Genomic DNA, 27,577 nt, shown 5'->3' on the forward strand with positions numbered 1-27,577 from the left:
ATCTGGCACATGTCAATCCAGAACGCTCAGCCTACTTTCGTCACCAATCCGTGGCTCTACAGACACGCGCTGTTTCGCTATTCAATTCTGCCAGAGTAGATGTGGACCAATCCAATTGTGTACCAATACTGCTTTTCTCTTCAATGCTGGGTCAGCACCTACTGGCGGACACCCTTGTGTTACGTCCTTCAACCGGTATCGACGGTTTCATCACACACTACGTGCAGTGTATAGATATGCACAGAGGTATCTATACCATTGCTACATCCGCGTGGCCGCTACTCATGAAGTCGGAGCTCGAACCGATACTTTCATTGAGTAGGACCTTCACTTCTCAGCTCCCAAAGGGCGATGATTGTTCTTCTATTAGCAATCTCATCGACCACACTGATGACATGAGCGAAGAGGAAAAGCACGCATGCCGAACTGCAGTGCGCTACCTTCAAGTCGGGCTCGATGCCGTGCAAAGCGACGAGGATTCGCCAATCAGTCGGTATCAAATGATCTGCGAGTGGACCATGCTGGTTCCCCCAAGATTCAACAGACTCTTGGATGCGAAGCAGCCTGTAGCTTTGGTAGTGCTTGCTTACTACGCCATCTTACTACACTTTGGCAGACATTTATGGCAAGTCGGCGATGCTGGACGTTTTATCTTCACCCTAATCGAAAGGTATCTGGGCTCTCCGTGGGAAATCTGGCTATCGCATCCACGAGCGGTGTTGTCAGATTCAGTCTTAGGATAGATCCGTGTTTATTGCAAGGCTGCATTGGTACAGGGATGCGCGCCACCGTTCTATGAGCCGACCAATCGTTGACAAGATCGTTTTTCCTCTTACTCGTTCGGCTTTCCAGCTTCCTAGATTGGTATTCCGTTTGCTTCCGTCAGCTGTGCATATGCAAGGCAAGCACCCACGCGAACTCTACCCAACCGCCTGCAAGCATTTAACAAACAGCTGGTGGGCACATGGAAGGCTGTTCTATGGATGATGGCGCTCCGCGGGCATGATGCGTAATCTTGGACGAGAATGTGTGCGTCGCTCTTACCGATGACAGCTTTCATGTGCAGGGGCTGCCGAACGATGAGGCTGTTTAAAGGCCGTCCGTCGAACCTGCACTGAACAGCGTACTTCTCATTCACTTTGACGCCTCTCGCCCAGTTCTTTCTACACTGTCGCAAGAGCGAATTACTCCAACATGAGCGTTCCAACCCCAGTCTGGTTCATCACAGCAGCTTCAAGCGGCTTCGGTAAATGTTTGGCCCTCGAAGCCCTGGCGAGAGGCCACAAGGTCATTGCCAGCGCTAGGAGTCTCTCGCGCATCGCCGAACTCAAAGAAGCAGGCGCCGATACAGTGGTTTTGGATGTCACATACCCGCTGGAAGAGCTTGAGAGGGTAGCAAAAGAAGCCAACGACAAATATGGATACATCACCCATCTTGCCAATGTTGCAGGCTACGTGCTTGTAGGCGCTGTAGAAGAAACCTCGTACGTGTCTCGTCAAGCTTAACCTCGAGGCTGGTAGACCTACTGACGACATGCAGCCCGGAACAAGATCTCAAAATCTTTACTACGAATGTGCTCGGTACCCTCAACGTCGTCAAAGCCTTCCTACCCCACCTACGTGCCACATCTGGCCATCGAACCATTTCAAACTTTGGATCGGTGGTATCTTGGCAGGGCGGCGCGGGCTACGCTCTATACGCGGGAACGAAATGGGCTGTATCGGGTATCACGGAAGGACTGCGCGCAGAGCTCGCTCCACTAGGTATCTCCGTTACCGTCGTTGAGCCAGGCTACTATCGTACCGCTGTTCTTGCAGAGGGAGTGCAAGTGCAGAGCGAGAAGCATATCGATGTGTATGAGGATGGCCACGTGGGAGAGCTGAGGAAATGGCTGGAAGGGAAACATGGCACACAGAGAGGAGATACTGCGAAAGCTTGTCGGGTTATAGTCGATGTGTTGACTATGAGTGGCTGTGCTGAAGGAAAAGAGATACCGATAAGAGTGGTATTGGGAGAAGATGCGCATCAAGTGATTAGGGAGAAGTGCGAGAGCACCTTGAAGCTGTTGGACGAGTGGGAGGGTGCTGCGACCAACACTGATTTTGATTGATGGGGTCTCGACAGTTGTCGTCTGTGGGCTATGTGGTGAGAACATTTTGGTACACGAGGAATACGCGGCAGATTCTGTAGCAGTCTAGCAGCTCTTTGATAGATGCCTATGAAGTGGTACCTCATAAACGAGAGTGCCTCGCAGGCTTGTCGGCTAGTCATGCCAACTTCCATCGCTTAGCGAATTCTATGCCCTCCGCCAGTGAGCCGACTCTTGCGTCAATAACATATCCTTGTTCCGTAAATTTGATACATTCATCCCATAGATCTTTCAGCGGGACAGAGAAGGTTTCGATGAACTCGTTCTCTTCAAGCTCCGGCTGTGGGTTCTGGTTCTCCGGGCGAGATATGTCCACTGTGACGTGAATCATCCTGAGGTTGGTGTTGCAGAACCCTGGATCTGGATGGAGATTAGTGTGCGTATGATGAAATGTATGTGTGGCGCTCGTATGTCGATTGTGCATGGCCATTGCCTGTGTGGCATCATTACGAAGAAGCTTTCCGGATGCAAAAGAAAAGATTCAGGAGCGGCATACTGATGACGTCGCAAGCGCCATTTCCGAGCACTACTTACCATTAAACATGATTGGAGTAACCTGAAACTAGAATGAGAGAGATATTATCAGCTTGTGGGTGCATGGTAGATGATAGGATTTCTTACAGTCTTATCTGGGACGAGTTCTCCGACATAGCCCGTTTCCTCCTTGAGCTCACGGATGGCGCAGGACTCTGCAGTCTCATCCGGATCCATCAAGCCAGCCGGAACTTCTATGACGGTCGCATCAACGGGCGCACGCCATTGCTTTTGCAGCAGAATTCGAGGCTCATCATTGGGTTTCGCTGGGTCCTGGAGGATGGCTGCAACGCCTACGCCGTCGATGTCAGATCCCGGTGGTCGGGTGAGACGTTCTCCGGATTCCCATGTGCGCTCAACACCTTTTGGGTCAGTGTAGGTGATTCTAGAAATTGTCAGCAAAGTGTTGGCTGATGTATGATGCGGCGGTCCGGCGAGGCTCCGGTGTGATTTCTTTGTGAATGCCATAGACTGAGATGCATTGGTGGCATTGGAGAATGGCTTGAGGCGTTCGAAACAGCCGGATACATACTTTTTGAGTGTCGCCCACTTGGCGTCTTTGTTGTCAAGTGGCTCAGTCTTGACGACTTTGGAATTATCGGAAGTCTGAAGAGACGAGACCATCGTAGCTGTAGGTTGTTGTGTAATCCAACTTAGCCGGCGGACTCGTGCTAAGTAGGATGGAAAGTGTGTGAGGGGCGCCCTTGACAAGGGTAGCCACTAGACAGGGTGCGTATGACGCCATACATCGCGAGCTGCCAAGACCTCCCACCTCGAATACTTAATAGCTGTGCGCATGACATCCCCAAGATTCGAGTCGCTCCTACCATTTGAAAATGATTGTTATACGCCGTAAGCTTGCTTGAGATGCTGTGCCTGTGACTTTCTTCATAACGGTCTATTGGACGTTCTCCGCGAAGATAATGCGCGGCCAGTGGGCGTTGAGATTGAGGTATCGGAGTAGACAATCTCTCTGCCTCGTTACATACACGAGCCTCAGCTCAGCGCTCGCGCGATTCTGCAGGTCACATTGCAGGTGTATTCCCCAGACCTCAACACTCAGGACGCGACGCAAAAGAAGCCATCGTGCGGTTCAGGGGGACTGAGGCAAGTGTGGGATCTTGGCACTGTTTACACCAAGACGGAGCGGAACCTTGGGTGATGAGCTACGTCCCATCCGTGGGACCTAAGTTCTCTATGACACCACCACACATGGCTGTCCAAGTGATGGCGCCCCGGACTCGAAGTTACAATCGATAGCGCGACGGAGCCTTTGCCAGGCACCCACGATTGGTCATGTCGAACCCACTGGCGACATGTGCAGAGGATGCAATTTCCAACTTGGCATCCTACTCCTTTTCGCATAACAGGGTGAGATGAGGTTTTGTCCCTGAGGCTCATACTATAGGCATAGGCGGCGCCGCCGGCGCGAAAAAAAAGTACGAGGTGGACTGGCAATAGTGGAACCGCTCAACTCCAGGTCCCGCCAAGCTAATGCCTGACCCTCTTTCCGCCAACGGTCGCCGTATTTCCAGGCAATGCTGAGGGCATCTCATTCCTCTGACGCCGGAGAATAATGGCATTGTCAATCTGCTCATTCTCATGCATGTGCTCTATTTGTTGGTCGTTGTCTACTGCCATCGGAAGCCGAAGGCAGCGCGCTGTCCGGAAGTCGGCAACCGCGTGCTAAGGCACATCGTACTCGCTATACACCGCGGGACAGGGTTCTGTTCCTCTGCATGCATCGGTCGTGACAGAAGCTACCGCGCCGCTGGAGGAGTCAGAAGCGGATAGCCAACGTTTCGTTTCAACGGATATTGGCCCATTGCATCCTGGTGCGACAAGTCTTACTCCTGTCACGCATCTTTCAGAGCAAGCGTGCGATCGACTGCAGCTGCGCCCTGCACTTGCTGCATCGCTTGCGTTCTTAACACGCGCCTTGGTGTTTGAGGTCTTGACTGTGACCGTTACACAGAACACCTGGGCATGCTGATCGACTCGAAGTGGAGGTTCGAGATCGATAATCGATGCTACAGTTGTTGCCGAGTTCCCGGGAGATTGCAGTAAGCGGAGGCACTCCGGGAGATGGGCATCGCATGGCGAGAACGCGAGAAAAGGATGCCCTGCGTGGGTGTCGGGCACGTTGTGCTGAAAAAAGCATCTGCAGTGGCCAGTTCCGCAGGCGCCAGGTCCAACTTGGAGTCCTGTTCCCCTGCCAAGCTCATTCAAGTGGGACCGAATAGGCCGCCTGAACAGCCGCCATGCCTGTTCCTCTCGCTATCCCAACTCGCCGTCAGGGGCACGACGGGACGAGAAGCGAATCATGCTTAGGTGAACCGTCAACACGACATGGCTCCACGCCTGATGCGCCACAGCTGTGCCATCACAGGCTCTGACTGCTCGGTTGCCGTCACTGCCGCTCCTATTGCCATGGCATCATCAGCGCCACGCCCTCTACTTTGCACACAGAACACCACCAAATGGATCAATGCCAGTGGAGAGACTCGTCATTACGCTGTACGAGCGCCCAGACTGACATCGAACAAGAGCTTAAGAGCTTTTCCGAATCTTCGGAGGGCACTGACACGAGGGCAGGGCTGGCTCTGCATGGACATGCCGGGTCACAACGCCTTCAAACAAACCCTCAACTAAATCCGTTAGCGCACCTGAATCGCTTTCCGTTTAGGGCACCGTGCTTGCTTTGATTGGCCTCGACGCTCGCTTCACGAGCGGGCATGAGGACCTAGGCTGTCGCCTCCGCTTTTAGATCTCAACCATGCGTGCCGACGTCGTGTAGATAGCGCCAAACTACTGAGGCAGTCAGCGCGCGCCTCTGAAGCTACGCTCTTTTACTCTTTATCCCCCGTAGCTCTGCTCGTCTTTGCATCGCTCTTCCAAGGACTTGCAACCCCAGTCACTCTTTCTTGTGTATCTTGTATACACGTCCTCTCGTTCCGAGCATCGTCCTGCACTGCGCCTTCCTTATTTGGATTCCCACGGCTTTTACCCGACACTCATTTCGCTACCTATGCGACGATAGACACTACTTGGATCGACAGTAATCGGTTTAGCCTATACATCCAGTGTACCGCCTACGAGGATATCAGCAAAATACATTCATAATCCAAGAGCACTATCCGCCATCGCGAGGTATTAATCATAATGTCGAACTGGTTTGGCGACTTGCAGTTGGCATACAAGTACATGTAAGTCATTAGGAGGATATAGAGTGTTACAACGACTGACACTGCACAGTGTTGTCTTCTTGTCACTGTTGGTCATTACTATCCTCGGTGGATTCATCAAGGTGTTGTACAACCGTCAGAAGTAAGTACCAATATTGACACCATCTTGACGTGAACTAACGATAGCAAGGTTGAAGAAAGCGAAGCAAACCGAGCTAGAGGCTGGACCCAAGGAGGACACTGTTGAACTGAACCAACGCGAGAAGGATGAGGGTGATCTGTTTGGTATTCGCGCCATCGAAGCCGGATTCTACGCCGGAGTCGCTCAGTCGCGACCTACCTCAAGAGCAGGATCTGTCATGGGCGATAACCCAACAATGAGCACCAGCACCTTGGTCGGAGGGAGCGTCAACTCGCCGCTCATGAAGGGACAGTCCAACAACAACAGCATGCTCAGCCTGAACCTCAACGCCATCAAAGAACCCTCCACACGACGAGCTTCACCGCCTACCATGAAGCTCCGCCCATCTGAGGCCGAGCTCAGTGGAAGACGCAACCACAACGGCGCTGTCGACATGTCTCTTCAAGTTCCTCCTTCGCCCGGTCACCCGCGTGGTACCACCTCTCCTGACTTTGGTGGCTCCGACAGCGACAGCGACGGTTTCACATCTCCCCGGTCCATGTCACCAGCCGATTTGAACCGTCAGCAATACGCGCCAGCTCTCATGGTATCGCACCACTCCGGAGATGCGAACGCCATCAAGTCACAGCAAGGATCCTACCACAACTCGCCTGGTCAATCACCGACACCGCTCTCGCCCCACAACCCACCCACAGCCAAGTTGCCATCCATCCCTGGCCATGCTTTGCGGAAGGAGTCCCGCTCTCCATCGCCCGAGTACGACTACCCTCGCGTGCAGGTCCACGAGCCGAGTAGGTAACGCGATTTCCTGGTGCGTTGTCTGTTGTACTTTTAGCATTTAGTAGATATATATCGGGCCATCCCTAACTTTCTTCCAAGACTCTGAACCTTCGTCACCCGCTCTCCAACCCCAACTACAGGCACGAACCTACTCGCCACACCATGAACGAGACGGAAGCGACGCGAGCAGCATCTACAGCAGTGGCAACCGGCTAAGCACTTTCCAAGCATACCAAGCTTATCAGGAGGCAGCGCAAAAGAAGGACTCGCATACTCAGGTTTTGCAAAAGCAAAAGGCGGGCCGCTCAGCCTCTGCCGCCTCGACAGTCGAATCCGGCCACACATCGATCCTTGCGTCTACTGACGACGAGGCGGAACGCCGTCCCCACTCAAGCAACCTGCTTGCACCGGGTCAACAGGGGCAGGATGCTCGACTGAGCGAGTTTTACGAGGCATACTACCGCAACTCGCACCTTGGCCCAGCCCAGCCTGTCGACAGCAAGACACAATTCGCTGACCGGCAATCCACCATCATGGAAGTCGATACCCCGATGGCATCGCCGATGTTCTCCCCCTCGAGCCAGCGCCCCGGCTCTGCCTTCTAGACGCCTTGGATAGCAATACCGCCAAGCTTCAGCAACACATCAAGACGTATTCATGATCTTGTGTATATTCGTACATATGTACATATAACTTCCACCGGTCGTCCCTTCCAATTCTTACGCATTGCGGAGGCCCCTTGTTGGCGAGACGTTTCCCTGGGCCTTGGAGGCGTACTGGCACATTCTTTGGGGCTCTTCGTTCCTACCTTTTCTTCGTTTGGGCGGATCATCTGGCACACATCGACGACACAATGGCTTGGACGATTCGGGGATTAATCGGACTTGTGTGGCCAAAGGCAAAAAGGCGGAGGGTTCACCACGACGAGACGCATGCTTGCTTCATTCACTATATACCTACATCACACCATGTACTGGCTTTATTTGTAATTTCTATTAACTACCGTAGCGTACGCGGCGCCGTTTGTGCAGCGCTTTGAATATACTCAGCTCGGCAGAGTTGCTTTCTGAAATCCCAATGTATAGAGTTTGTGCGAAACGTATATACTACATAGAGAGGAGATTTGCATCGACTACTTGTCGCTGTGGTGTGCCTGCGACGATTCTAAGTTTGATGCGGGTGCCTGGTAGCCAACACGTGAATGCTATGCAGGTGCATGTCTTTGCCGACCCACCCTACAATCACCCTTCACGAACAACACATACACCTTTCGGAGACCGGAGACCCGCCCGAAGACCAGACATGGTTCGAGGAAAAGCCGAGCAAGATCGGATTCCGACAAGATGAGATGATCTTCACACCACATCGCCCAGGTGGGAGTGATACCCCTGGCAGAAAGGGCCATGGCGGTGAGCGCGATCCCTGCAATCAATCTCGCGGCTTAAGATCGTGAGGTCGCCACTCGGATTCGTTCTCTCGACGACGCGGTTGCATGCCGGACCCTTGATCTGCACGAGACCTGACGTTCCGCGAAGTTTATTTCTACCCTCGCGCCGCCCGTGTGACGTTTCGACGAGGCTGATTGACTTTCTCCACACACACTCCTTCTCCACGCTGCACATCGCCCAGTATTTATCGCGGCGCCTCACCCGCCCCACTGAGTTTGGAACGCACCTTCCTCTGCGCAATCAACTTTACCTTTCACTCAACAGGGTCTTCCCATAGACCCCAGCAACCGCAACCATGCTCACAATGTACTCCGGTTCCAAGCTTGCAGAGCTCCCGCCTGGAGTTTCTGCCTCGCCGTCCCCCCAGCTGCGACACAGAGGCACATCGACCCAATCCGTCCCTACTATCGAAGCCACACACACATGCGACTCCCGCGAAGAGAGGCGGCGCGTGCACCATGAAGCCGATGTCGTCATCATTGGCGCGGGCATCGTGGGGTGCGCAGCTGCTGTCGCATTCGGCAAGCAGGGCAGAAGCGTCCTATTGCTGGAGAAGAGCCTGAAAGAGCCGGACAGGATTGTAGGAGAGCTGCTACAGCCCGGTGGTGTCAATGCTCTGGAGAAGCTGGGCATGAGGGGTACGTTGAATCATTCCAAGCACATGTCTAGGGTGAAACGCTGACAGCCGGCCCCAGATTGCCTCGACGACATCGATGCGATACCCTGCCACGGCTACCAGATCTTCTACGGCAAAGAGGAGGTCCACATCCCCTACCCCGACAACCTCATCACCTCCGGGCCCTCGAGAGCACCAGAAGGACGCTCCTTCCACCACGGCCGCTTCATCTCCAAACTGCGAGCAAAGGCCCAGTCCACACCCAACGTCACCGTCGTCGAGACCACCGTCACTTCCGTCGTCAAGAGCGATTACACCGGCCAAGTCGTTGGCGTATCATGTCAAACCGCCGGGGAGCAAGACTACTACTTTGGCGCCGTGACCCTCGTAGCAGACGGCTACGCCTCCAAGTTCCGCAAAGAATACATCCCCAATCAACCCGAAGTGCGCAGTAAATTCTGGGGCCTCGAAATGATCGACGCCGAGCTGCCCATGCCCAACCACGGCCACGTCATCCTCGCCGACGCACCCCCCATCCTCATCTACCAAATCGGTACACACGAGACGCGCATTCTTGTCGATATACCCGCGGACCTACCTTCGGCGAGCCCCAAGAACGGGGGTGTCAAGAACCACATGCTCAATGTGGCGCTGCCCCAACTCCCCACATGTGTCCAGCCCGCCTTCCGCAAAGCAATCGAAGCGGGTAAACTGCGCTCCATGCCCAACAGCTTCCTACCCCCTACGACGCAGAAACAAGCCGGCCTCATCTTCCTCGGCGATTCAATGAACATGCGCCATCCCCTGACCGGCGGCGGCATGACAGTCGCGTTCAACGACGTCGTCCTACTCTCCAACCTCCTCTCTCCCGCCAACGTACCCACACTAGAAGACACCTCTGCCGTCCTCGCCGCCATGTCGACCTTCCACTGGAAGCGCAAGGACGGATCTTCCGTCATCAACATCCTGGCCATGGCTCTATACAGCCTCTTCGCCGCCAACAACCAGTACCTTGAGCTGATCAAGAAGGGCTGCTTCAAGTACTTCCTGCGCGGCGGAAAGAGCGTCAGTGAACCCTGTGGTATGCTTGCGGGACTGATCACGCGCCCTTGGATGCTTGTCTACCACTTCTTCTACGTTGCGTTCTACGCGATTTACGTCAGGTTGCAGGAGGTGCCTATTTGGAAGACGCCGTACACGATTGTTGTTGAGAGTGCGATGGTGGTCTGGACCGCTATTTGCGTCATTGGCCCGTACCTTGTTGCGGAGGTGAAGAGGTAGTGAAGCAGAGGGGGAAGAAAAATAAGTAGATGGCATTATGTATATACGCTTCATGGAGTCTCATTACAGGACTTGTATATAGGGGCATGGGTTGGCGTTTTCGGTATAAAGCGTGTCTAGAAAACCCCTTCATTTTGGGAGGTGGTACATATAAGCAGTACAGATAGTTAATACGTAATTATGACACGAATAGCCTTTATATTGGTTTGTTGTTACATCTTCCCCTCTGTTGCATTCTCGCGATCGAGTATCAGCGATTCATCTCTTTCTTCACCCTTCTTATCTCACCCCACAATTGCTCAATTGACTCCTTGTCCCCAGTTTCCTGCCTAGGCCCAGCCATGGCATCTACAAGTGCCTTTCGAGATGACGCAGTCGTGACGTCTCTCGCATCGTGTGGTTTGCTCAGAACAGGGTATTGTGTGTACTCTGGACGATTAGGAACGAGCGCTTGTGAGGTGAGTGAAGAAGCAGAAGAAGAAGAAGAAGATGGAGGAGATGAAGAGGTTGGCGGTAATGTTGTTGTCGTTGTTGTTAGAATCGCAACAGAGGAGGCTATCAACATGGACGTGGACACGACGACGGACGTTGTAAGAAGAGCGGTCGTCGTAGATGAAGACAGCGTTGTCGAAGCCATGGAAGTACCCAGCGTCATCTTCCCTTCTGATGCTGCCGTCGCTGTGGGATCCGAAGTGCTCGACTCGACGTTCGTCGTTGAGATGTCGGGTGCGGCGGAGGTAGAAGGGATAGCAGTCAGGGCAGCACCGTTCCTGAACACTGGTGTCCAGTCCTCAAGCCCTGGTTCATACGTGTCTCCCCTCGACGACGGCGGAGTGAAAAGCGGTCGTGGATTCCACAGCATCTCATGGAATAGCCATGCCACCGTTTGACTTGTCGAATTGGGGTCTGTCAACGGGAACGAGGTAGTCTGGCCTGCCTTTCTCGCCGCGCCGTAGCTTGTATACGGCCAGTGCTTCGGTAGTTGCTGTAAGTACTGCGTCGGTATCACGTCGCCAGCAGTAAGCGTACTCCCCAGCGCTGATGTCTCCGTGTTCTGAGCCGAGCTGGCTACCGTTGTAGTAGCCTGATTTACATCTGTCTTTGTGAAGCGATCGGCCAGAGTAGTTATCGACGGTATGTTGCCCAGCTCGGTGTTATTGTCCACGGGCTCGTCGGTGGACTTGAGCCAGACGAGGAATAGAGCGAGTAAATCGTACAGGTTCGGCACTGCGGTGTTGCAGAAATTATGGATCTTGTATCTCATTTGTAGGCTGGGTTCGCTGTTCTTGTCTACTTCGATGCCGGCTTGCTTCATGCATGCGTAGCACTGCGTTACGTTGTCTGTGTTTTGCTCTTGGTAGTTTGTGAGGATGCTGTTTGTTCGGTTAGAGGAAGCCGGAGAGGGAGGTGGTTCGAGGGACGCTTACTCTTTGTACACAGTTCCTCGGTCGTTGCAGAGACAGCGTTGGTAAACTTCGCTTCGTCCATCGTCGCCGTTGGGACTTTTCAGCGTTCCAGAGATGTTGTAGCAGTGCGCAAAGTCCACGAGGATAGAATCGCAGTACGGTGTCGCCCAGCAGGCAACTGTGGGGGGCACACTGGCCGGTAGTACGGACTGAGATGGCTGAAGGCTAGATATCTGAGTGCTGGCCGCATTGGATGAGGATGCAGGGAAGGAAGTCGTTCTTTCTACCGACGGAGCTGTGGTGTAGCTCCCGTGAGCGTCCTTAGTCATAGTATACTCTGCCTGACGATCCTTCATGGTATCGCCGTATCCACAAGCTGCGTGATTAGCAAGGCCCAACAGGATATAGGCAAGCAACATCGTTGTTTCCTAGTACGGGGTTCTGGGTGGAAGACCAGCCAATCGGCAAGGATCGAGTAGGTAGCTCCTCAAAGCGACCAGAAAACTTAGGTTTGGATCGTATCCGTAACTCTCTGGTACTCGTCGTGGAAGTAGCATGTCTCTCAAAGTTGTGAGATTCAACATCAGCTTTGTCGTTTGCACGCATCATTCGGGCCTGCCATTCAAGTACTTGGATCGATCGAGACTGTGATCCCTCTCCTGTGTTGGTACTTTAGTGTGCTGAGTTTACACCGTCTGTGAAGGGCACCGGGGCGGCGTGAAGACGCGACACCAAACGCGCCAGCTCCGCATGGGTACCGATCACCACCATTCCACATGCAGGGCGCATCCGACCCACGTTCTTACACGAGGTCCAGGTCGGACTGAGAACCGCACATTGCAGCGTGTAGACATAGATACCGAATAATTGTGTTATTATATAAATAGATATATCCTAGAAGGCAAGCGAAACTGGATTGTGATGACGGAGCTGAGAACGAGATTACAGATCTGCGCTCAACATGATCCGTCATCCGTGAGGAAAAGAGGCGATTACAGTAAAATGAGCCCTATATGTATGCGAGAAGTTGCAGTGCAGGTATTGTCGCCACAGATGGATGCGACGCTGCGATGAGCTGAAGATGGTGGCAAGCGCCGAGGCAACGCCGCGAACGGCGAAAAGCGAATAGGTACATAGAACCGAAACTCAAAACTGATTACGAAGTAGGGGTCGAAGAGACGATTAGAGATGTAGACATGCTAGGGATGTGTGAAGCAAAGAGAGCATCTGCTCGTGATCCTGGGCTGCACAAACAGCCGCTGCATGCAATGATAGACCGACAGAAATAAACAAGGCGGCGAGCCTGGTTAATGGATTTCCAGATCTTCAAATTCGACGTATAAATTTCGCTGTTCGTTGCTGAGTCCCACACGGTGTCTGTGATCCCACATGGTGATGCCAAAGTTTGCAGGTCGACTCGCGTAGACGCCAACGCGTACGGCCTTGTCTTCTACACCCCAGAAGAACCAAGTGACTTCTCTCAATTTCCTCCAAATCCCCGGTTCTTCCTCGTACGACACCCACAGCGCGTAGCCGATGCGCTCCATCTTGACGCGCAGTTCCTTGAGCCGTTGTTGAAGCGGAGGAAGCGAACTCAAAGACCAATCGGCACCTTCACTATTGGCGGCTACAGCTGTAGCGTGGCATACGTTGCCGCAGAACTCAAGCCCGACTTTCACCCACTTGGGTGCTGGCGCAGGAGTGTCGTATGGTGGTGGCGGCCCACGTTCTAGTTGGGGGCTGGGTCCTGACTCGTCTGTTGGGCTGTGTGAGGCTGTCGTGCCGCAGCTTTCAACATTCTCATTACTTGAGGTTTGCGAGAGAGAGATGGCGGAGCTCGGCGTCGCGCTGTCGTCCAACCGGATGTTTGCAACATCTGGGACCTGCAATGTCGGCGTTGCGGTTGTTGATGCCGTCGCTGCCTGTCCTGGCGGTGCGCCTGCGAATATTACCAGCCCTCCTTGATCCCATTCAAGCTGCCAGTCTCCCTTGACCGTGACTTCTGCTACAATGAAGGGATTGCTCAAGGCAGTGTAGAGCATGGGAGCGGTTGAGATGTCGCCCGAAGATGGCCTTCTCCATAGATCGGTGTTTGGGGGCGCAACCAGAGTAAAGGAATCCAGCCATTCTGGCACGACGTCGTCTTCAATGTTGAGGGGCATGAAGGAGTCGCTCGCGGGTGGCATATCGTCGGTGATGCGCTCGATGCGCTCGCGGTCGGTCGGCGGAGATGAGCGCTCGGCGTGGCTCTGCTCTGTTCTACGAGTGGTTTTGATGGCGTATGTATAGGTGGTGTATCCCGTAGCTCCGGCAAGATGCCGAATCGTGTTGAGTGTTGTCTAGCTCTGTGTGACCAAGCTCGGATGGTCATTCGCTTTGGCAAAAGCAAGGATCCAGCTTACGTCTGACTTCGGCAGGATGTCAAATAGCCAGAGATCTGCATGAGGGATCGTGAGAAGCGCCCGCGCGAGACTCGTCAAGGAAGCCTATCGCACGGTCAGCACCAAACCGTTTCATGCCCCTAAGCGCCGTATACGACGCCCGCTCGTTTGCGCCTCCCCCAGCTGTGGTGTGAACAGGACACGTGCTGACGCATTGATGCTACGCGCGGTTCTGGAGCTTACCTCGCTGGCGCTGCTGAGGGAAGAAGATGGTTGTTTTTGTTCGGCTCAGCCTGGAGTTCCGGCGCAAGCTATGCTGCTTGAATCATGGGCCGGTACACAGGTCAGGAGTGACGACAGGTCTCGCGTGAGACGTACCTCGACGCTGCTTGATGGTTATATAGCCCGACTGGTGCAGTGCTTGGCTTCCCGCCTAGTTGCAAGTGGACGTCCATCCAAGCTGGGAGGTGCCGCCACTGCAGACGCTCCAGCAGCTACACATCATTGCCATCGCATTCCAGAGGCGGGGATCAACCTGTCGCTAGCATCGTCTTGCGTCGGTCCCTGCGAGGCCCAGGGGAGGAGAGAAAGAGCATTTGTTGAAGGTACAAAAGTCTCCGATGCGGCAAGGTGAGGTGGCCAAAAGCTATTTCTCAAGCCCGCGCACCGCCGACCTGGAGCATCGGAAAGCTCTCGTCTGAACACGTCGACGCGACGCGGGCAACGGTCGTTTCGAGCTCCCTGCAGCGCATTCCTCCAGAATACTAGCCGACGTGGATTTCGTGTATCGGGGGCAGAATGCAAGTGTTCGTGGCAAGGCAGGAGCGATGTGCTGGAGGGTTCCACGACAGGAACTATGTTCTGCATGGCCCCTGGTAACTGCACGAACCCTCGCTGTCATTGGGCTTGTCTGGCCTACGTAATCGAGGCAGCTGCGAGACGTGCTCCGAAGACGGCAAGAGCGCACGGCGACACATGACAACAGCAACGGGCGTGGAAATTGAAACGACATGAGAAGTTGTGATGACGACTGACGGCAGTACGCCTTACTCGACATGCTGCACCTCAATGGCGACTCTTCAACGTCATCGATGTCCTGCAACTCCATATCGTTGTCGGCGGATCGCATCGAGGAGATAAGCGCAGGGTGCAGGAGCTTTGTTGTCACTCGAGCCAGCTCACGACATGTTCTTGGGCAGCATCACTTGTGCAATGCGCTGCTGTGCGGTATGTGGTGTGTCCACGAAGCAGCTATCCGTGGATGCGTTGTCCATCAATGGCCGCCCCGTTTAGTCGACATCCCTCGGTCGTCCTCCTTGTATACCTACGCAGGGCGTTCCCGTTAGTGGTCAATCTTCCATGCGCAACTGCATATCGTTTAGGCGCTGTAGATATTGGACGAACTGTTGATCGCAAATCTCGACACCGTTCACGATGGCAGCATCGCATCGTCATTGGCTAGCAGAGTCGACGCTTTCACGCACGACATGACAGTATATACTGTGATTCACCCTCTCGGCTAGAGACAAACTGCCGATGCATCCATCGGTGAGTGTATTGGCTGTCGTGCGACCAAGCAGGCAGTGATGCTGCATCCCGATAGGCGTATGCTTGCTGACAACAGTAGTCGCAAGTCTGCCTGGTCTGCAGGGGAGCGCATCATCGGACTTGTTCCCACACCAACGACAAGATCATGTCTGCTTGAATCGCCGCAGTGGACGGTACACTGGCCAGATACTGCACTGGCGTTCCATGGCACGGCTTTCAGAGAAACCAAGCTACCGAAGCTGTGCAGCCATGTAGATGCGGTAAAAACAGAATAACGACTTGGCTGTGTTCCAGCTAATGCATTGGGTTTTCGTGAGGGCCGACTTCACCTGCGAGATTGAGCACCTCTCAAGATCTGTAGACTATGTCGAATGAGCCTACCGCTCTGACGGATCGACAACCGAGTCGCCAGCTCGCATCAACCGGGACCCAGTAACTCAATTTTCAAAGCATACGGCCTGTCCCTGGTTCTCGAACGAAATGTTGATGAGATGGCATCCAGCGGGCAAGGCATCGTGCAGCACCGGTCCAGAGGTAACTCAGCCACTCCATCAAGCTTTGTACTTGGTGTGGCATAATCTCCCAGAGAGCTCCTCAACAGTCGACGTGGTTCGCAAGGTGCGAGCTAAGGTGAATCTACGGCTGATGAGGGAAACCAAGCGCTCGAACCTTTGCGCCGTCCTCAAGGCTTCAGGGACCAAAGCGTGAAATTCGAGGGATTTACCTGTTTGAGATGGTACAGACGGGGAATCGGTGCTCTCTGACGGAAATGCAACGTCATATCTCATCTTTCACAGCATCAGCAGTCATATTGTCAACGAGAGTTTGGCAATTTCACGTTCTGTGACAGCTCATAAGCGGTCAGTGGCGGCTAGGTTAAACCATGTTGCCATGGAGTCGGCGAACCTACGCTCCTGTCATCTAGACTTTGTCACAATGTACGGACCGGTGAGCGATCATCAATTGTCGAAACATCTAGAGCCGGCCATCTGAGATGACGTTACGAGGAGGATAGCACGGCTGGTAGTAGATATACTATTGAACAGCATAAGCAGAAAACCTCGGCCTGCACGAGATCCGGAGTGGAATAAGGTTTGCATTAGTGGACGACATGTGATCTAATGTCTGGAGAACCAGAGGATGGGTACCCGGCATAAGCCGAAAAGCTTCCGAGCCGCCATTGGCTAGCGTGGCGGGTTGTGTAGTAACGCGGCTAATGCAAATGTCGCAACCTCACTACTCTACCGTGGCCCGCCAGAGACGTTTGCGGAGCCATGGCTGCAATCACAATTAGGTTGTAGCTGCATGCCTCACTACTGAGGCGGACATCGAGGCCGGAAGTTTGAAAAGCCTGTTATTCGGCCGATCTTTACTTGCATAGCTGCCGCAATCGTACGATGCATGGCTTGATAGAACCTGGGATGGTGAGGGCCAAAGATCGGCGGACAGGGAACAGCCTCGGAGAGAAGACCAAGAAAGTGGAGCGCAGACCAGCCGTTTGTAGTAACTAGCCGCGGATTGGGATACTTTTCTACTTGCCTGGATAGCGAGTTCAATCTAACATATGTACCTTGATTAATAGAATGGGAGAGCCAGATACGGTAGATGCTGCAGCGGCACGAGTGTAGAGATTAGTCAACGTGAATAATGCCATGGATGACCTGCAACGTCTCCCGAGCGAGACGAGATGGTAAATCCCGATACTAGAGACTGGGACCCGAACGCCATGAAACGTGATGCTAGTGGAAGAGTGTCAATCCCTACCAATATGTCTACCAACCGCTCTTAGGCCTTTTGATAGACATTGATGCGACGAGGGAGTGCGTCCGACGAAGCGCAGAGGTGCAGACCGTGATTGGCAAGGAGAGTGTCAAACGATGTCTCTGGCCGTAGTCGCAGCTCCTTGAGGGTCTCTTGGAAATGCGGAGCATGATTGGGGCGAATGGCCTTTTGATATGAGTCCCAGGTCTGGAGCTCGATGACTAGGTAGCCGCCCGGTTTCAAAGACGATGAGCACTTTGCGAAAAACGTCGTCAGACCAGCGTCTCGATGTTCGAGGTGGATCCATTTAATGACGGATAATGCCAGGATGACATGGTATGAGTCGGTAGCATCTTGGTCAGAGGGCAGGACCCAATCTGCAGAAAAGAAGGTTACACGCGGCCAGGCAGCTGACGCAGCGGAAGACGTGTGGACAGGCTTGCGGTGCGGTTCAATCCGGTAGCCATGAGTGAGCACGGCCGACATGGGAAAGTAGTCGACGACGGGTGGGTCGCAACTCGTGGGGGGTGTTGCACGGGAAGCGCGCAAGGCCAGGAGCTTCTCGGCCTGGACAATCAGCTTGGGATCGATATCGACGCCAGTGACGGCAGCCGCGTGGAAATCGAGGGCTGCAGTTGATCAATATCTCGTCGATGGTGGTAATAGTCGGTTGCAGCAGGTGGCAGGGGTATCCTTCCTGGACTTACCTAGTTGGATCGAAACGCTGCCAGCATTGCAGCCGATGTCGAGAATGTGCTTGTTGGCGAAGATCTCCGGAATCGTCGCCGCCAGGATGTGCAGACGTGGGTCGCGAACGTGAGTCGCTGAGGCAGGAGGCTTGGCCCCACTATAGTCTGCAGGCCGTCAGCACGAATCGAGGCAGGGCAGCAATTGCCGAGCAGAGGCCGCTTTGAGCCACGGTAGAGGGCACGTCAGAACGCCCACAGCCCGTCTGGGTGAGGTGGCCTCGCACGTACCCACGTAGTTGCCGAAGTGAGCAGCCATGCGGGCAGCGTGTCGATCGAGCCCTGGAGTGGCGACGTGATTCAGCGCAGAGTAGTGTTGCAGCTGTGGGAGACGACGGGGCGGTGAGGGAGGCGTGGGCGGCGGTTGGGTGGTCGCGTAGAGTAGAGGGCAGAGACGGCAGGTGCCCGGGCGGACGATTGGCTGCGACACGTGCCAGGGAGAGCAATTGGCGGACTCGCTCACCGAGGGCAGCGTCGTCGCGATGGGTGGTGAGGGGTAGCAGAGGACGAGTGTGTCAAAGTAGACATGCGTCCGCCTGAGGTAGCACACGGCGGAGGCGGCTAGCCTAAGGCGCGCGCACACACGCAGGTACGCCGTGCGGGCGCAATATCAGACTGAGCAGCGAGGCAATAAGAGAGGCGCTAGGACCGCTGCAACGTTGTTACTCGGGCAATCTGTTACTCAGACAATCCAGCTGTTACTCTAAACGGTCGACTGCCGTCTGATGTGGAGTAGACCACGCGAGACAGTGATAGAGTGGTAGTGGTAGTCTGGTAGTGGTAGAGTGGTAGACAGATAGACAGATAGACGACAACTGCCGTCCCATGTCCAACTGCTCCCATGTCCAACTTGGGCGTCATGGGGTTTGTCCACGGGTGCCTTCCATGACTGCAATATGCTGCCACTCTCTCCAGGGCCGCAAGCGAAGGGCCGTGATTCGTGTCGCCGCCATGGCAGCGATACTGGCAGCATACTGCGTGTCTTAATTGTCTGCTGTTAACGACAACGGTCGCCCACCGCGGTCAAGCGCAAGCCACCGACCAACATAAGCGGCCGTGCCCGTTGCCCATCGAGTCCGATAGCCAGGTGCGGAGGCTTTGTCTCATGTCACTGCTGGATGGGCGCATGCGACGGCAGCCGTCTTCCAAAAGCCCGGTAGCCGTCCTGACTGGGTTCACCAGCCCAAGTGGGTGCGCGGAGACGGACAAGAAAGGCGTCGCAGGGCAGATCGCTTTTAGCCGCACCGCTGCAGCCTCGCCATTCGCCGCGCCCGCTGACAGATGGGCCTCCAGGCCGTTCCCAGGTTCGCGCTGCAGCCACTCCTGACCTCCATCTGGACCCTCGCCGAAAGCGTCGCCCGCCAGCGCCCACCGACCGAGTTACGTGATATCTGGCATATTGCTCCATATTGGCTGCCGCCGGGTTACAGTGTGCAACACCCTGGCCCGCCTTGATTCGAAACAGACGTGCCTGCGAAACCGGGACGCCGTTGTTTGTCGACCTTTTACCCGGCCGCCAGCCTGCAACGGACGCCCCACGAAAATACTGCGAAGCCAGTTCACTGAGCTAGACTTCCCAAAGTTTCCTGCTGCATGGCGCCCGCTGAGGCCACATGCACCAGCCAGACGCCATCACCATCATTTGATCATGCCAGTCGGCCATGACATGTCCCCACTCCGTCACCTGCGAGCAGTGCCCATCTCCCGGCCTTCATATCGCTTGCACCCAGCCCACGTCAGAAACCTGGGGACTAGCACCGCTCCGCCAAGCTCGGATCCGCCCTCCCATCGCTGCACTTATCGCTGTCCTTGTTGAAATTTATGCTCCGAGCCGGCTACTCTTGACGGTTGGCGTGAGGCTTGCGAGTGAACAGGGTGCTGCGGGCCCACCCCCGTCTGCATCCTTTCCCCTTCCCGGGCGCCCGTTGTTTTAAGGCGTCTGAGCGCCTCCACTTCAACGTCGCCATTGCTGAATCCAAGCATCCGACCGTCGATCTGGCTGCTGGCGATCCAGATACCTACAGGGTTGACTACAGGGAACCGTCAACTATAAACTACTCACGCCGCCACACTCGAGGCAGTGCTCCCACTCCTGACGTCTTGTCCAACACTGCACCACGACCCGTTGCTCCCAATTTGAAAAGAGCCTCCGAACTGAACACAACCCTCATCCCAATGCGGCTTCGTGCATCGTGTCCTGGCCCGGCCAAATAATAATACACGCATGTCCCAACCACCTCCACCTCCGCCGCCGTCGCTCCCTCTGACAACATCTTCTCGTCCTGCTCCAGATATGACCGAGACCCAGAAACTTCCCATCTTCTCGCCCCCTGGCTTTCTCGACTACTCCCATCGCCGACTGCCCCCGCTGGAGATCCCGCCAGACGCTGTACCACCACGCCCGGATCACCAGTTCCGCTCCCCCATCAATCAACTGCCCTCGATCCATGCTGGACTGCCCCCACGACACGACTACCCTCAGCCGTCCTCGTTACATAGAGCAGCAGCCCCCGTCGAGAAGCTACTGCAGCACTCGAATCCTTACACTCCACCTAGATCAGACCCACCATATTCTCCTCAGCAATATGGACCCCCCATCTCACCACGTTCCGAGTTTGACAGCAGAGGCCCGCGAAGACTGACTGAACACCGGTATCCGTACGAGGAGCCCCGCCACTATCACCCCAACCAACCCCACAGCCAACACCACGAGCAGCCCTACTCATCCCTCACTTCTCCAGTAGAAGCCTCGCAGCAAAGAGCCTACCCTCCACTGCCCTCGCCTGGGTACACACCAAGCTATGCATCAAGTAGCACTCCATTCCGCGGGTCCGTCGGTTCCCATCAGCACTCACAATCACATCGCGGCTCTCTAGCGGCGCCATTGGGATCTATTTCGTATTCAGAGACCCCTGCGACAGCCCCTCCGCCCCAGAAACAGCATCGAGCAATTCCGTTGCCGGGTTCGATACCACAGCCTGTGTACAACGAACAACTGTAGGAACCCCTCCCGCCTGGGTAGGTCAACGTTGACTGACACAGATAGGAATCTAAACTACGAGCTTCGTGTGCGACAACAACCCATCGCTGCGCGAGCATGTGGGTTCGGAGAACGCGACCGCAGGGTGATTGACCCTCCGCCAATCATCCAGCTACTAGTAACGGATCCGAAGACCGGTGCTGCTGAACAAGAAGAGCTTCGTTACTCGCTCAACGTGGTTCATTGCACGCTCTGGAACGCAGAAGGGACGAACGAAGAGACGGCACTCATACAGCCTGACCGACGAACAACGCGACGACTAATGGGCCAGCTCGTAGCTTCTCCGTCTGTAGCAAAGGATGAGCATGACGCCGAGGGTTGCTTTTTCTGCTTTCCAGACCTCTCTTGCCGTACACATGGCAAGTACCGACTCCGGTTCGTCCTCATGCGCATCGATCCTATGAACCTCCACGTGGGAGGGTTCTCGCCCATACTCACCGAGGTCTTGAGCGATGTCTTCACAGTCTACACAGCCAAAGACTTTCCGGGTATGCGACCAAGCAGCGCGCTCACCCGGGCATTGAAGTTACAAGGGTGCAATATCCAAGTGAAGAAGGGCAATGAAAAGGCACTGGCACGCAAACGACTCACCGCGAGCCAAGAACACGACAATACGGAAGAGGACGAGCTGAAGCGACGGCGCAGAGAATGACAAACTCGCCACACCTCTCAGGCATCTACATTTTCATGAGCATCATCTACAGCGGGCGATGTGGGTTATTATTTGGGTCATCTGGAGCATCTTTTGCAGATACCGATTTGCATCTTGACGACATGATGAACGAACCCTATTCCCCTCGGACGTTTCATTTTAGTTCCAAAGTTGCCAGCGTTGAGAACGTTTGCATGGCGTTTATACAACACAGGAGGGGTCTGAAGACTCGGTGAGGCGGTCACATTGTAATGCATTTGATATTCGACGGACGGGAGCACGATACCATTTGATAGCTCGTATTTGAAGTTAATATAAGAAGACACTGGGCTTGAGACAGTTTTTCTCAGGAAATGAAGCTTCGGATCAAGATTCGCTGCAGGATCATGGTCGCAAGCCTCAAGCCTCGAGAGGGCGCTAGTGCGGGCGGATCTGCCCCGCTAGAGGGTCCATGCGCCGATTTTCTTTCAAAGTTAACGCGTGCGAAATCTCGACTTTTCTTCCTTCCCTCCCCTTCCCCATAACCGATTGAGGCACCAAACAGCATCATGAAGTACGTGCTTGTGTCTGGCGGCGTCATCAGCGGCGTGGGGAAGGTAAGCTGCAGGTTGCCGCGCCTTTGATCACCACTAACGCGTACACACAGGGTATCATAGGTAAGCTATTTGACATGGGCCAGAAGTGTCGCGCGTCTATGACGCTCCACGCGAAGTTTGACTTTCATGAGAGCATACCAGCCTCTACGAGACCATCGCTATCAGTGTGTAGCCGAAGTGCACCACTGTACATCATCTCCTACGTCAGGATCTTCTTTTGCGTGCTGTAGCTGATTGACGCGTCGCAGCCTCCTCTACAGGACTTCTCCTCAAGACAATCGGCCTCAAGATAAGTGCAATGAACTGACGCGGTTTACCGACCATACTGACGTCTCAGCACGTCTCGTCGATCAAGGTCGACCCGTACCTCAATGTCGATGCGGGAACTATGAACCCGAAGGAGTAGGCTTCACCAACCGTACCGTGAATATAGACTAAAAAAACCCAGGCATGGCGAAGTATTCGTCCTTTCCGACGGCGGCGAAGTCGACCTCGATCTTGGCAACTACGAGCGCTACCTCAACATCACCCTCACCCGCGACAACAACATCACCACTGGCAAGATCTACCAGCACGTTATCGAACGCGAGCGCAAGGGCGACTACCTGGGTAAAACCGTACAAGTCGTCCCACACATCACCGATGCGATTCAAGATTGGATCGAGAAGGTCTCGCGGATACCCGTCGATGACTCAGGCGAGGAGCCGGACGTCTGCATAATTGAGCTGGGAGGAACCGTGGGCGACATCGAGAGCATGCCCTTCATTGAGGCTATGAGCCAGCTGAGGAGGCGTGCGGGCAAGAACAACTTCATGCAGATTCACGTCTCGTATGTCCCGGTTATCCACGGCGAGCAGAAGACGAAGCCTACGCAGCAGGCTATCAAGGCGGTGAGGAGTAATGGTCTGATCCCAGATTTGGTATGTCAAGCCTTTCACGTTGGCCATTACTTTGGATGACTGACAGTACTAGATTGCCTGCCGCTGCGAGCGCGAACTCGAAGCCTCCGCTGTCGAGAAGATCGCCCACTTTTGCCAGGTCGAGAACGAACAAGTCCTTGTTGTCCGTGACATGCCATCCATCTACCAAGTACCGATGCTTCTCGAACAACAAAGACTGATTCCGATGGTCCGCCAATTCCTTGCTCTCGAGCAAGTTTCAGTCTCAGCGTCAATGCTGCAAAAGGGCAACCATACCTGGGCGCAATGGCAGTCGCTGACCGGCCACGACACTCGTTTCCACGACCCGGTCACGATCGCACTCGTCGGAAAGTACGTGGAGCTCCAAGACTCATACCTGTCAGTCATCAAATCGCTGGAACACGCTACGATGCGGTGCAAGAGGAAGCTGGACATTCGCTGGGTGGACTCAGACCATCTGGAGCCCAAGTGTCAGAAGACAGACCCCGCAAAGTACCACAACGCTTGGCACGAGGTCGTCAAGGCATCGGGTATCCTGGTACCGGGTGGCTTCGGTCAACGTGCCACAGAAGGTATGATTTCAGCGGCCACCTGGGCGCGTGAGCATAAGAAGCCGTACCTTGGTATCTGCCTCGGCATGCAGATTGCCGTTATTGAGTACGCTCGTAACGTTTGCGGCATCAAGGACGCAACCTCCGAGGAGTTCAACGGCGAGGCGCAGAACAAGCTCATCATGTTCATGCCAGAGGTAGACAAGAGCACTATGGGCGCATCCATGCGTCTCGGTCTCCGTCCCACACTCTTCCAGCCAGGCAGCGAGTGGTCTCGTCTCCGCGCTTTGTACGCCGGCAAGGAGGAGATCCTAGAGCGCCACCGTCACCGATATGAGGTCAACCCTGATTACATTGAGACGCTCGAGAAGGGCGGTCTGAGCTTTGTCGGCAAAGATGAAGCTGGTGTACGTATGGAGGTTATTGAGATCAAGGACCATCCCTGGTTCGTTGGTGTCCAGTTCCACCCGGAATACCTGTCCCGCGTCCTGGACCCGAGCAGGCCCTACTTGGGTTTCGTCGCTGCTAGTGCTGGTATGCTCGACGAGATCACTCGCGACTACCAAAGTGGCATGACGAATGGGCTTGATGCTGAAGGCATTGCCAACGGTGTGAGCGGTCTCAAGATCAACGGCAACCCAAGCTTCTGAGTGCAGCCCCTCGGCTGTTCATGAATGATGATGCCAAGCAAGACGCCGCGACATACACAACGGAAATATTCAACGCTTGAACTTGAATGGTCTGATTTTGGAGTTGGGATCGGATGGAAACAACAGGAAGGTTATGTAGTTATGGGAGAAGCATTTACTGGCCCTGGACGAGGTTGACGTGGCATGTGCATATGATACCTAGACAGTACAAGAGACGATGCTCTCGGTGTAGACCATCATTATCAAGACGATTCCTTGCACCTCATCGACGCTAGTAATGTACTTCGTTGCCAAGAACAAAGCAAAGCCTTCAATGTGTTCAACTTCTTCGGGTGTCCGTCGGTTCATCAGCCTCGATGGTATTTCCTATCAGCATGAACTGAGAACCCCTTGATCTCAGATCTATACACATTTGGACACCATAACACCATCCATTTACTGTGGAACCCAGTCAGGACCCTCAGCCTGGTAGAGCGTCGGCTTCGGATTAACACAAAGCCTCCCGTTCTCATTCGGCAAACCGTCAATGCTACGCACATTGAAGAACTCACTGCCCACTGCCCCAGCAGCCCAGAAGAGATTGAACGGATCAAACTTGCGCTTCGCCTTCAAAAGACGCGGGTAGAAGCTACCCCAGAACGACCACTGAAAGTTGGGCTCAAGGCGATCTCCCTCGGAGAGGTACGAACCGGAGCCGGGCGTGAGATCGCGCCACTTCTGCATAACGCCATAAGTCATATTGAGGCGCTCTTCGACAATCTCCGCAGCTGGATTCGTCATGTTCAGCACAGTCCCAGTAATGATGAAACCGAGCATGTCTCTCCAAGCTGGATTGACAGAGTTGTCCGGGCGACCGCCTTTCTCCCATGATGGCGCCATGTTGTAGCCGATCAGCGCCATATCCTCGTCGACGGCTTGCCAGAGGGCTTCGAAAGTCTCGTTGAAGATGGATTCGTTGGCCCAGTTGGAACGTGGGATCATGCGTGAGGTAGTGGCTACACCATTACTATTCACGGCCTCCACGGGGAAAGAGCCGTTGTACGCATCGTAGAAGCCGTTGTACTGCGTCCATTCGGGCGCGACAGTGATCCCAAGTGCGGCCATGTCTTTTACCCAAGGGTCGACCAGAGCTTTGGCTTCTTCGACGGTCTTGCCGGGAGCGAAGAAAGGCGACATATCCATCATGATGGAATCGGGGCCCGGGAAAACTTTCCAATAGGCATAAGTGTTGTTATCGGCGTTCTGTGGGAAATATTTCATGTAGGCTTTGAGCCCTTGCTTGAAGGCTTCGGTGCTGACGTTCTTGCCTGTAGTGACAACCCAGTTGGCGGAGGCAATGGGTTGGTCTGGATGTACCTTGACGGTGACGGAGGTTACGACACCGAAAGTCAGACCGCCGCCACCGCGTAATGACCAGAACAGCTCGGGGTTGTTGTTCTTGTCAGCAGTCACGTAGCGACCGTCTGCCAAGACGACCTCCATGGAAAGCACATGGTCAGCGCCTAAGCCTAGGTGGCCGGACAAAGGTGAGTGGCCGCCACCTTGGATCCATCCACCCATTGCGCCAACGGTAGGGCCTGTGTATCAAGCAAAGTCAGTATACATTGAGACATGCTTGAAAGTAAGTACTGACATTCACCGCCAAGGACTGTGCCGCCGAAGTCTCTCGCAGCAGCGTAAAGCTCAAAGCCTTGCGCACCTGAGCCAGCCTTCATAGCCGGTCCAGTGTAATCTCCAGACTCGTAGTTATCGAGGAATGCAATGTCTTTTAATCCATGAGTCCATACGCTAAGAGAGCCAGCACCACCGCTCTTGCCCTAAGAGCTATCAGCGATTGGAAGATTGGGTATGGATGAAGCACTTACCGCAAAATCGTGACCTGTATTCCGGACTACAAAGCGGACGCCTGTGTTCCGCGCAAAGTTAAGCGCTAGCTGGATCTGCGCGGTAGTCGAGGCATTTACGACGTAGAGAGAGTATCCTCCTTGGGTGCACTCTTTACTATCGTAGAGCTGAGGTGGTTGGCATGTACTGCCTTGGTACATCGGACTTAACATCTCAAGTGGGTCGTCGAGCCTGTTCATATACGTTAGTCGATGGCTATGAGGAGGCAATCTTCAAAGGCTACATACTGGGAAAACGGATCAGTCCACGACTTGGTCATGGCATCGCAAGCGCTCTGGTCTGCAGCAGCCAGGCTAGTGTTGTAGCAGACATGTGCTTGGGGGAGAGGCTTCAATAGAGCACCGTTGGTGATATCGTTGAGCGCCGACCAGCTCGCGTCCGCCGGCCAATCTTCATCGCCAGGGAAGACCTTGCATTCGCGGCCGTTGAAAGTACTCTCTGTCTCAGGGACGGAGTCGCTGGCAATATTGTGCGCAGCAAACTGGAAAAGCGACCTTGCGTCGGCTGATACCGAGGTCAATGCTTCCTCGAGGGTCGCATCCGTCAAGAATGACTGTTCCCATTCGAAACGGGGAATTGCCCCATCAGCTGTTTGCTTGATATTCGCCACGTTGCCTGACTGGCGATCGGCAAGACGCATGGGGGGTTCCGCAGAGCGAGGCGCGAACCTGGCGGCGGCGGAGGCTACAAAGAGCACGCCAACGCATAAGAAAACCATGATTCCAGGAATCGAGCCGCGATAAGAATCCGTATATCGAATCGAGAGTGTGTAGGAACATCGATTGCAAGTACGCCCCCATGGATAGTGCTGCAAGGAGCTTGCCACCCACTTGATTACCGAGCTGTCACCCACTCGAAGTTCACTTGCATCTCCAGACAGAGGTACCCATTTTTTGCATCCAAATAACCTTGTTCGTGCAGCGCAAGCCAAGTCTTGGATAACGCTCGCCGCGGTTCGGTTGCATCCACAGCCAACACGCCTCTCGAAACATCCCGAAAGCACGGCATGAACCCTTGAGCGAAGCAAGCTAGACGACGTGAAAGCCGTTGGACTTGAGCTAGATGGGGTATTGTCTCCGCGAAAAAAGAGACCCACTCTATGCAGGACCGAAGGATTCCTATACAGCGGATAAAGTACTAGCGTCGAAACCGGGGGCGGCACGGTGCGGCGCGGGTCGAATACGGTTGATGGGAATGCTGCAGACCGCATGTTTATCTGGCTGTGGTCACGGGTTGAGATCCGAGACCGGCAAGACATGGACTAGATTTATTAGTTCACATCATA

At 54.4% G+C, this 27,577-nt stretch overlaps 9 protein-coding genes across 9 annotated transcripts; 5 read left to right on the forward strand and 4 right to left on the reverse strand.

The window, feature by feature from the left end:
* Window positions 1–1,194: 1,194 nt before the first annotated feature.
* J4E87_007176 (uncharacterized protein) lies at window positions 1,195–2,111 on the forward strand (the record flags this gene model as incomplete). The annotated part of the gene is made up of 2 exons (XM_049378772.1): window positions 1,195–1,484; window positions 1,541–2,111. The coding sequence occupies 2 exons, from the start codon at window positions 1,195–1,197 to the stop codon at window positions 2,109–2,111; spliced, it is 861 nt and encodes a 286-aa protein (XP_049231434.1).
* A 157-nt stretch (window positions 2,112–2,268) lies between these two features.
* J4E87_007177 (uncharacterized protein) lies at window positions 2,269–3,308 on the reverse strand (the record flags this gene model as incomplete). The annotated part of the gene is made up of 4 exons (XM_049378773.1): window positions 2,269–2,510; window positions 2,685–2,712; window positions 2,772–3,069; window positions 3,217–3,308. The coding sequence occupies 4 exons, from the start codon at window positions 3,306–3,308 to the stop codon at window positions 2,269–2,271; spliced, it is 660 nt and encodes a 219-aa protein (XP_049231435.1).
* A 2,538-nt stretch (window positions 3,309–5,846) lies between these two features.
* Window positions 5,847–7,396, forward strand: J4E87_007178 (uncharacterized protein; the record flags this gene model as incomplete). The annotated part of the gene is made up of 4 exons (XM_049378774.1): window positions 5,847–5,890; window positions 5,940–6,011; window positions 6,060–6,802; window positions 6,891–7,396. 4 exons carry the CDS (start codon window positions 5,847–5,849, stop codon window positions 7,394–7,396), a joined length of 1,365 nt encoding a protein of 454 aa, XP_049231436.1.
* Window positions 7,397–8,534: 1,138 nt separating this feature from the next.
* Window positions 8,535–10,136, forward strand: J4E87_007179 (uncharacterized protein; the record flags this gene model as incomplete). Its single annotated transcript, XM_049378775.1, has 2 exons — window positions 8,535–8,877; window positions 8,935–10,136. The coding sequence occupies 2 exons, from the start codon at window positions 8,535–8,537 to the stop codon at window positions 10,134–10,136; spliced, it is 1,545 nt and encodes a 514-aa protein (XP_049231437.1).
* A 2,713-nt stretch (window positions 10,137–12,849) lies between these two features.
* On the reverse strand, window positions 12,850–13,728 carry J4E87_007180 (uncharacterized protein; the record flags this gene model as incomplete). The annotated part of the gene is made up of 1 exon (XM_049378776.1): window positions 12,850–13,728. One exon carries the CDS (start codon window positions 13,726–13,728, stop codon window positions 12,850–12,852), a length of 879 nt encoding a protein of 292 aa, XP_049231438.1.
* A 3,528-nt stretch (window positions 13,729–17,256) lies between these two features.
* Window positions 17,257–18,237, reverse strand: J4E87_007181 (uncharacterized protein; the record flags this gene model as incomplete). Its single annotated transcript, XM_049378777.1, has 3 exons — window positions 17,257–17,861; window positions 17,940–18,086; window positions 18,210–18,237. 3 exons carry the CDS (start codon window positions 18,235–18,237, stop codon window positions 17,257–17,259), a joined length of 780 nt encoding a protein of 259 aa, XP_049231439.1.
* A 2,838-nt stretch (window positions 18,238–21,075) lies between these two features.
* Window positions 21,076–21,670, forward strand: J4E87_007182 (uncharacterized protein; the record flags this gene model as incomplete). The annotated part of the gene is made up of 2 exons (XM_049378778.1): window positions 21,076–21,081; window positions 21,131–21,670. 2 exons carry the CDS (start codon window positions 21,076–21,078, stop codon window positions 21,668–21,670), a joined length of 546 nt encoding a protein of 181 aa, XP_049231440.1.
* Window positions 21,671–22,218: 548 nt separating this feature from the next.
* Window positions 22,219–24,387, forward strand: PYR7 (CTP synthase; the record flags this gene model as incomplete). The annotated part of the gene is made up of 6 exons (XM_049378779.1): window positions 22,219–22,266; window positions 22,317–22,360; window positions 22,439–22,469; window positions 22,604–22,668; window positions 22,715–23,186; window positions 23,239–24,387. The coding sequence occupies 6 exons, from the start codon at window positions 22,219–22,221 to the stop codon at window positions 24,385–24,387; spliced, it is 1,809 nt and encodes a 602-aa protein (XP_049231441.1).
* Window positions 24,388–24,822: 435 nt separating this feature from the next.
* On the reverse strand, window positions 24,823–27,010 carry J4E87_007184 (uncharacterized protein; the record flags this gene model as incomplete). The annotated part of the gene is made up of 4 exons (XM_049378780.1): window positions 24,823–25,964; window positions 26,021–26,204; window positions 26,253–26,463; window positions 26,520–27,010. 4 exons carry the CDS (start codon window positions 27,008–27,010, stop codon window positions 24,823–24,825), a joined length of 2,028 nt encoding a protein of 675 aa, XP_049231442.1.
* Window positions 27,011–27,577: the final 567 nt, after the last annotated feature.

Source organism: Alternaria ethzedia (genome assembly GCF_023757985.1).
Source record: "Alternaria ethzedia strain BMP 0044 chromosome Unknown scaffold_19, whole genome shotgun sequence".
Taxonomy (NCBI): Eukaryota; Fungi; Ascomycota; class Dothideomycetes; order Pleosporales; family Pleosporaceae; genus Alternaria; species Alternaria ethzedia.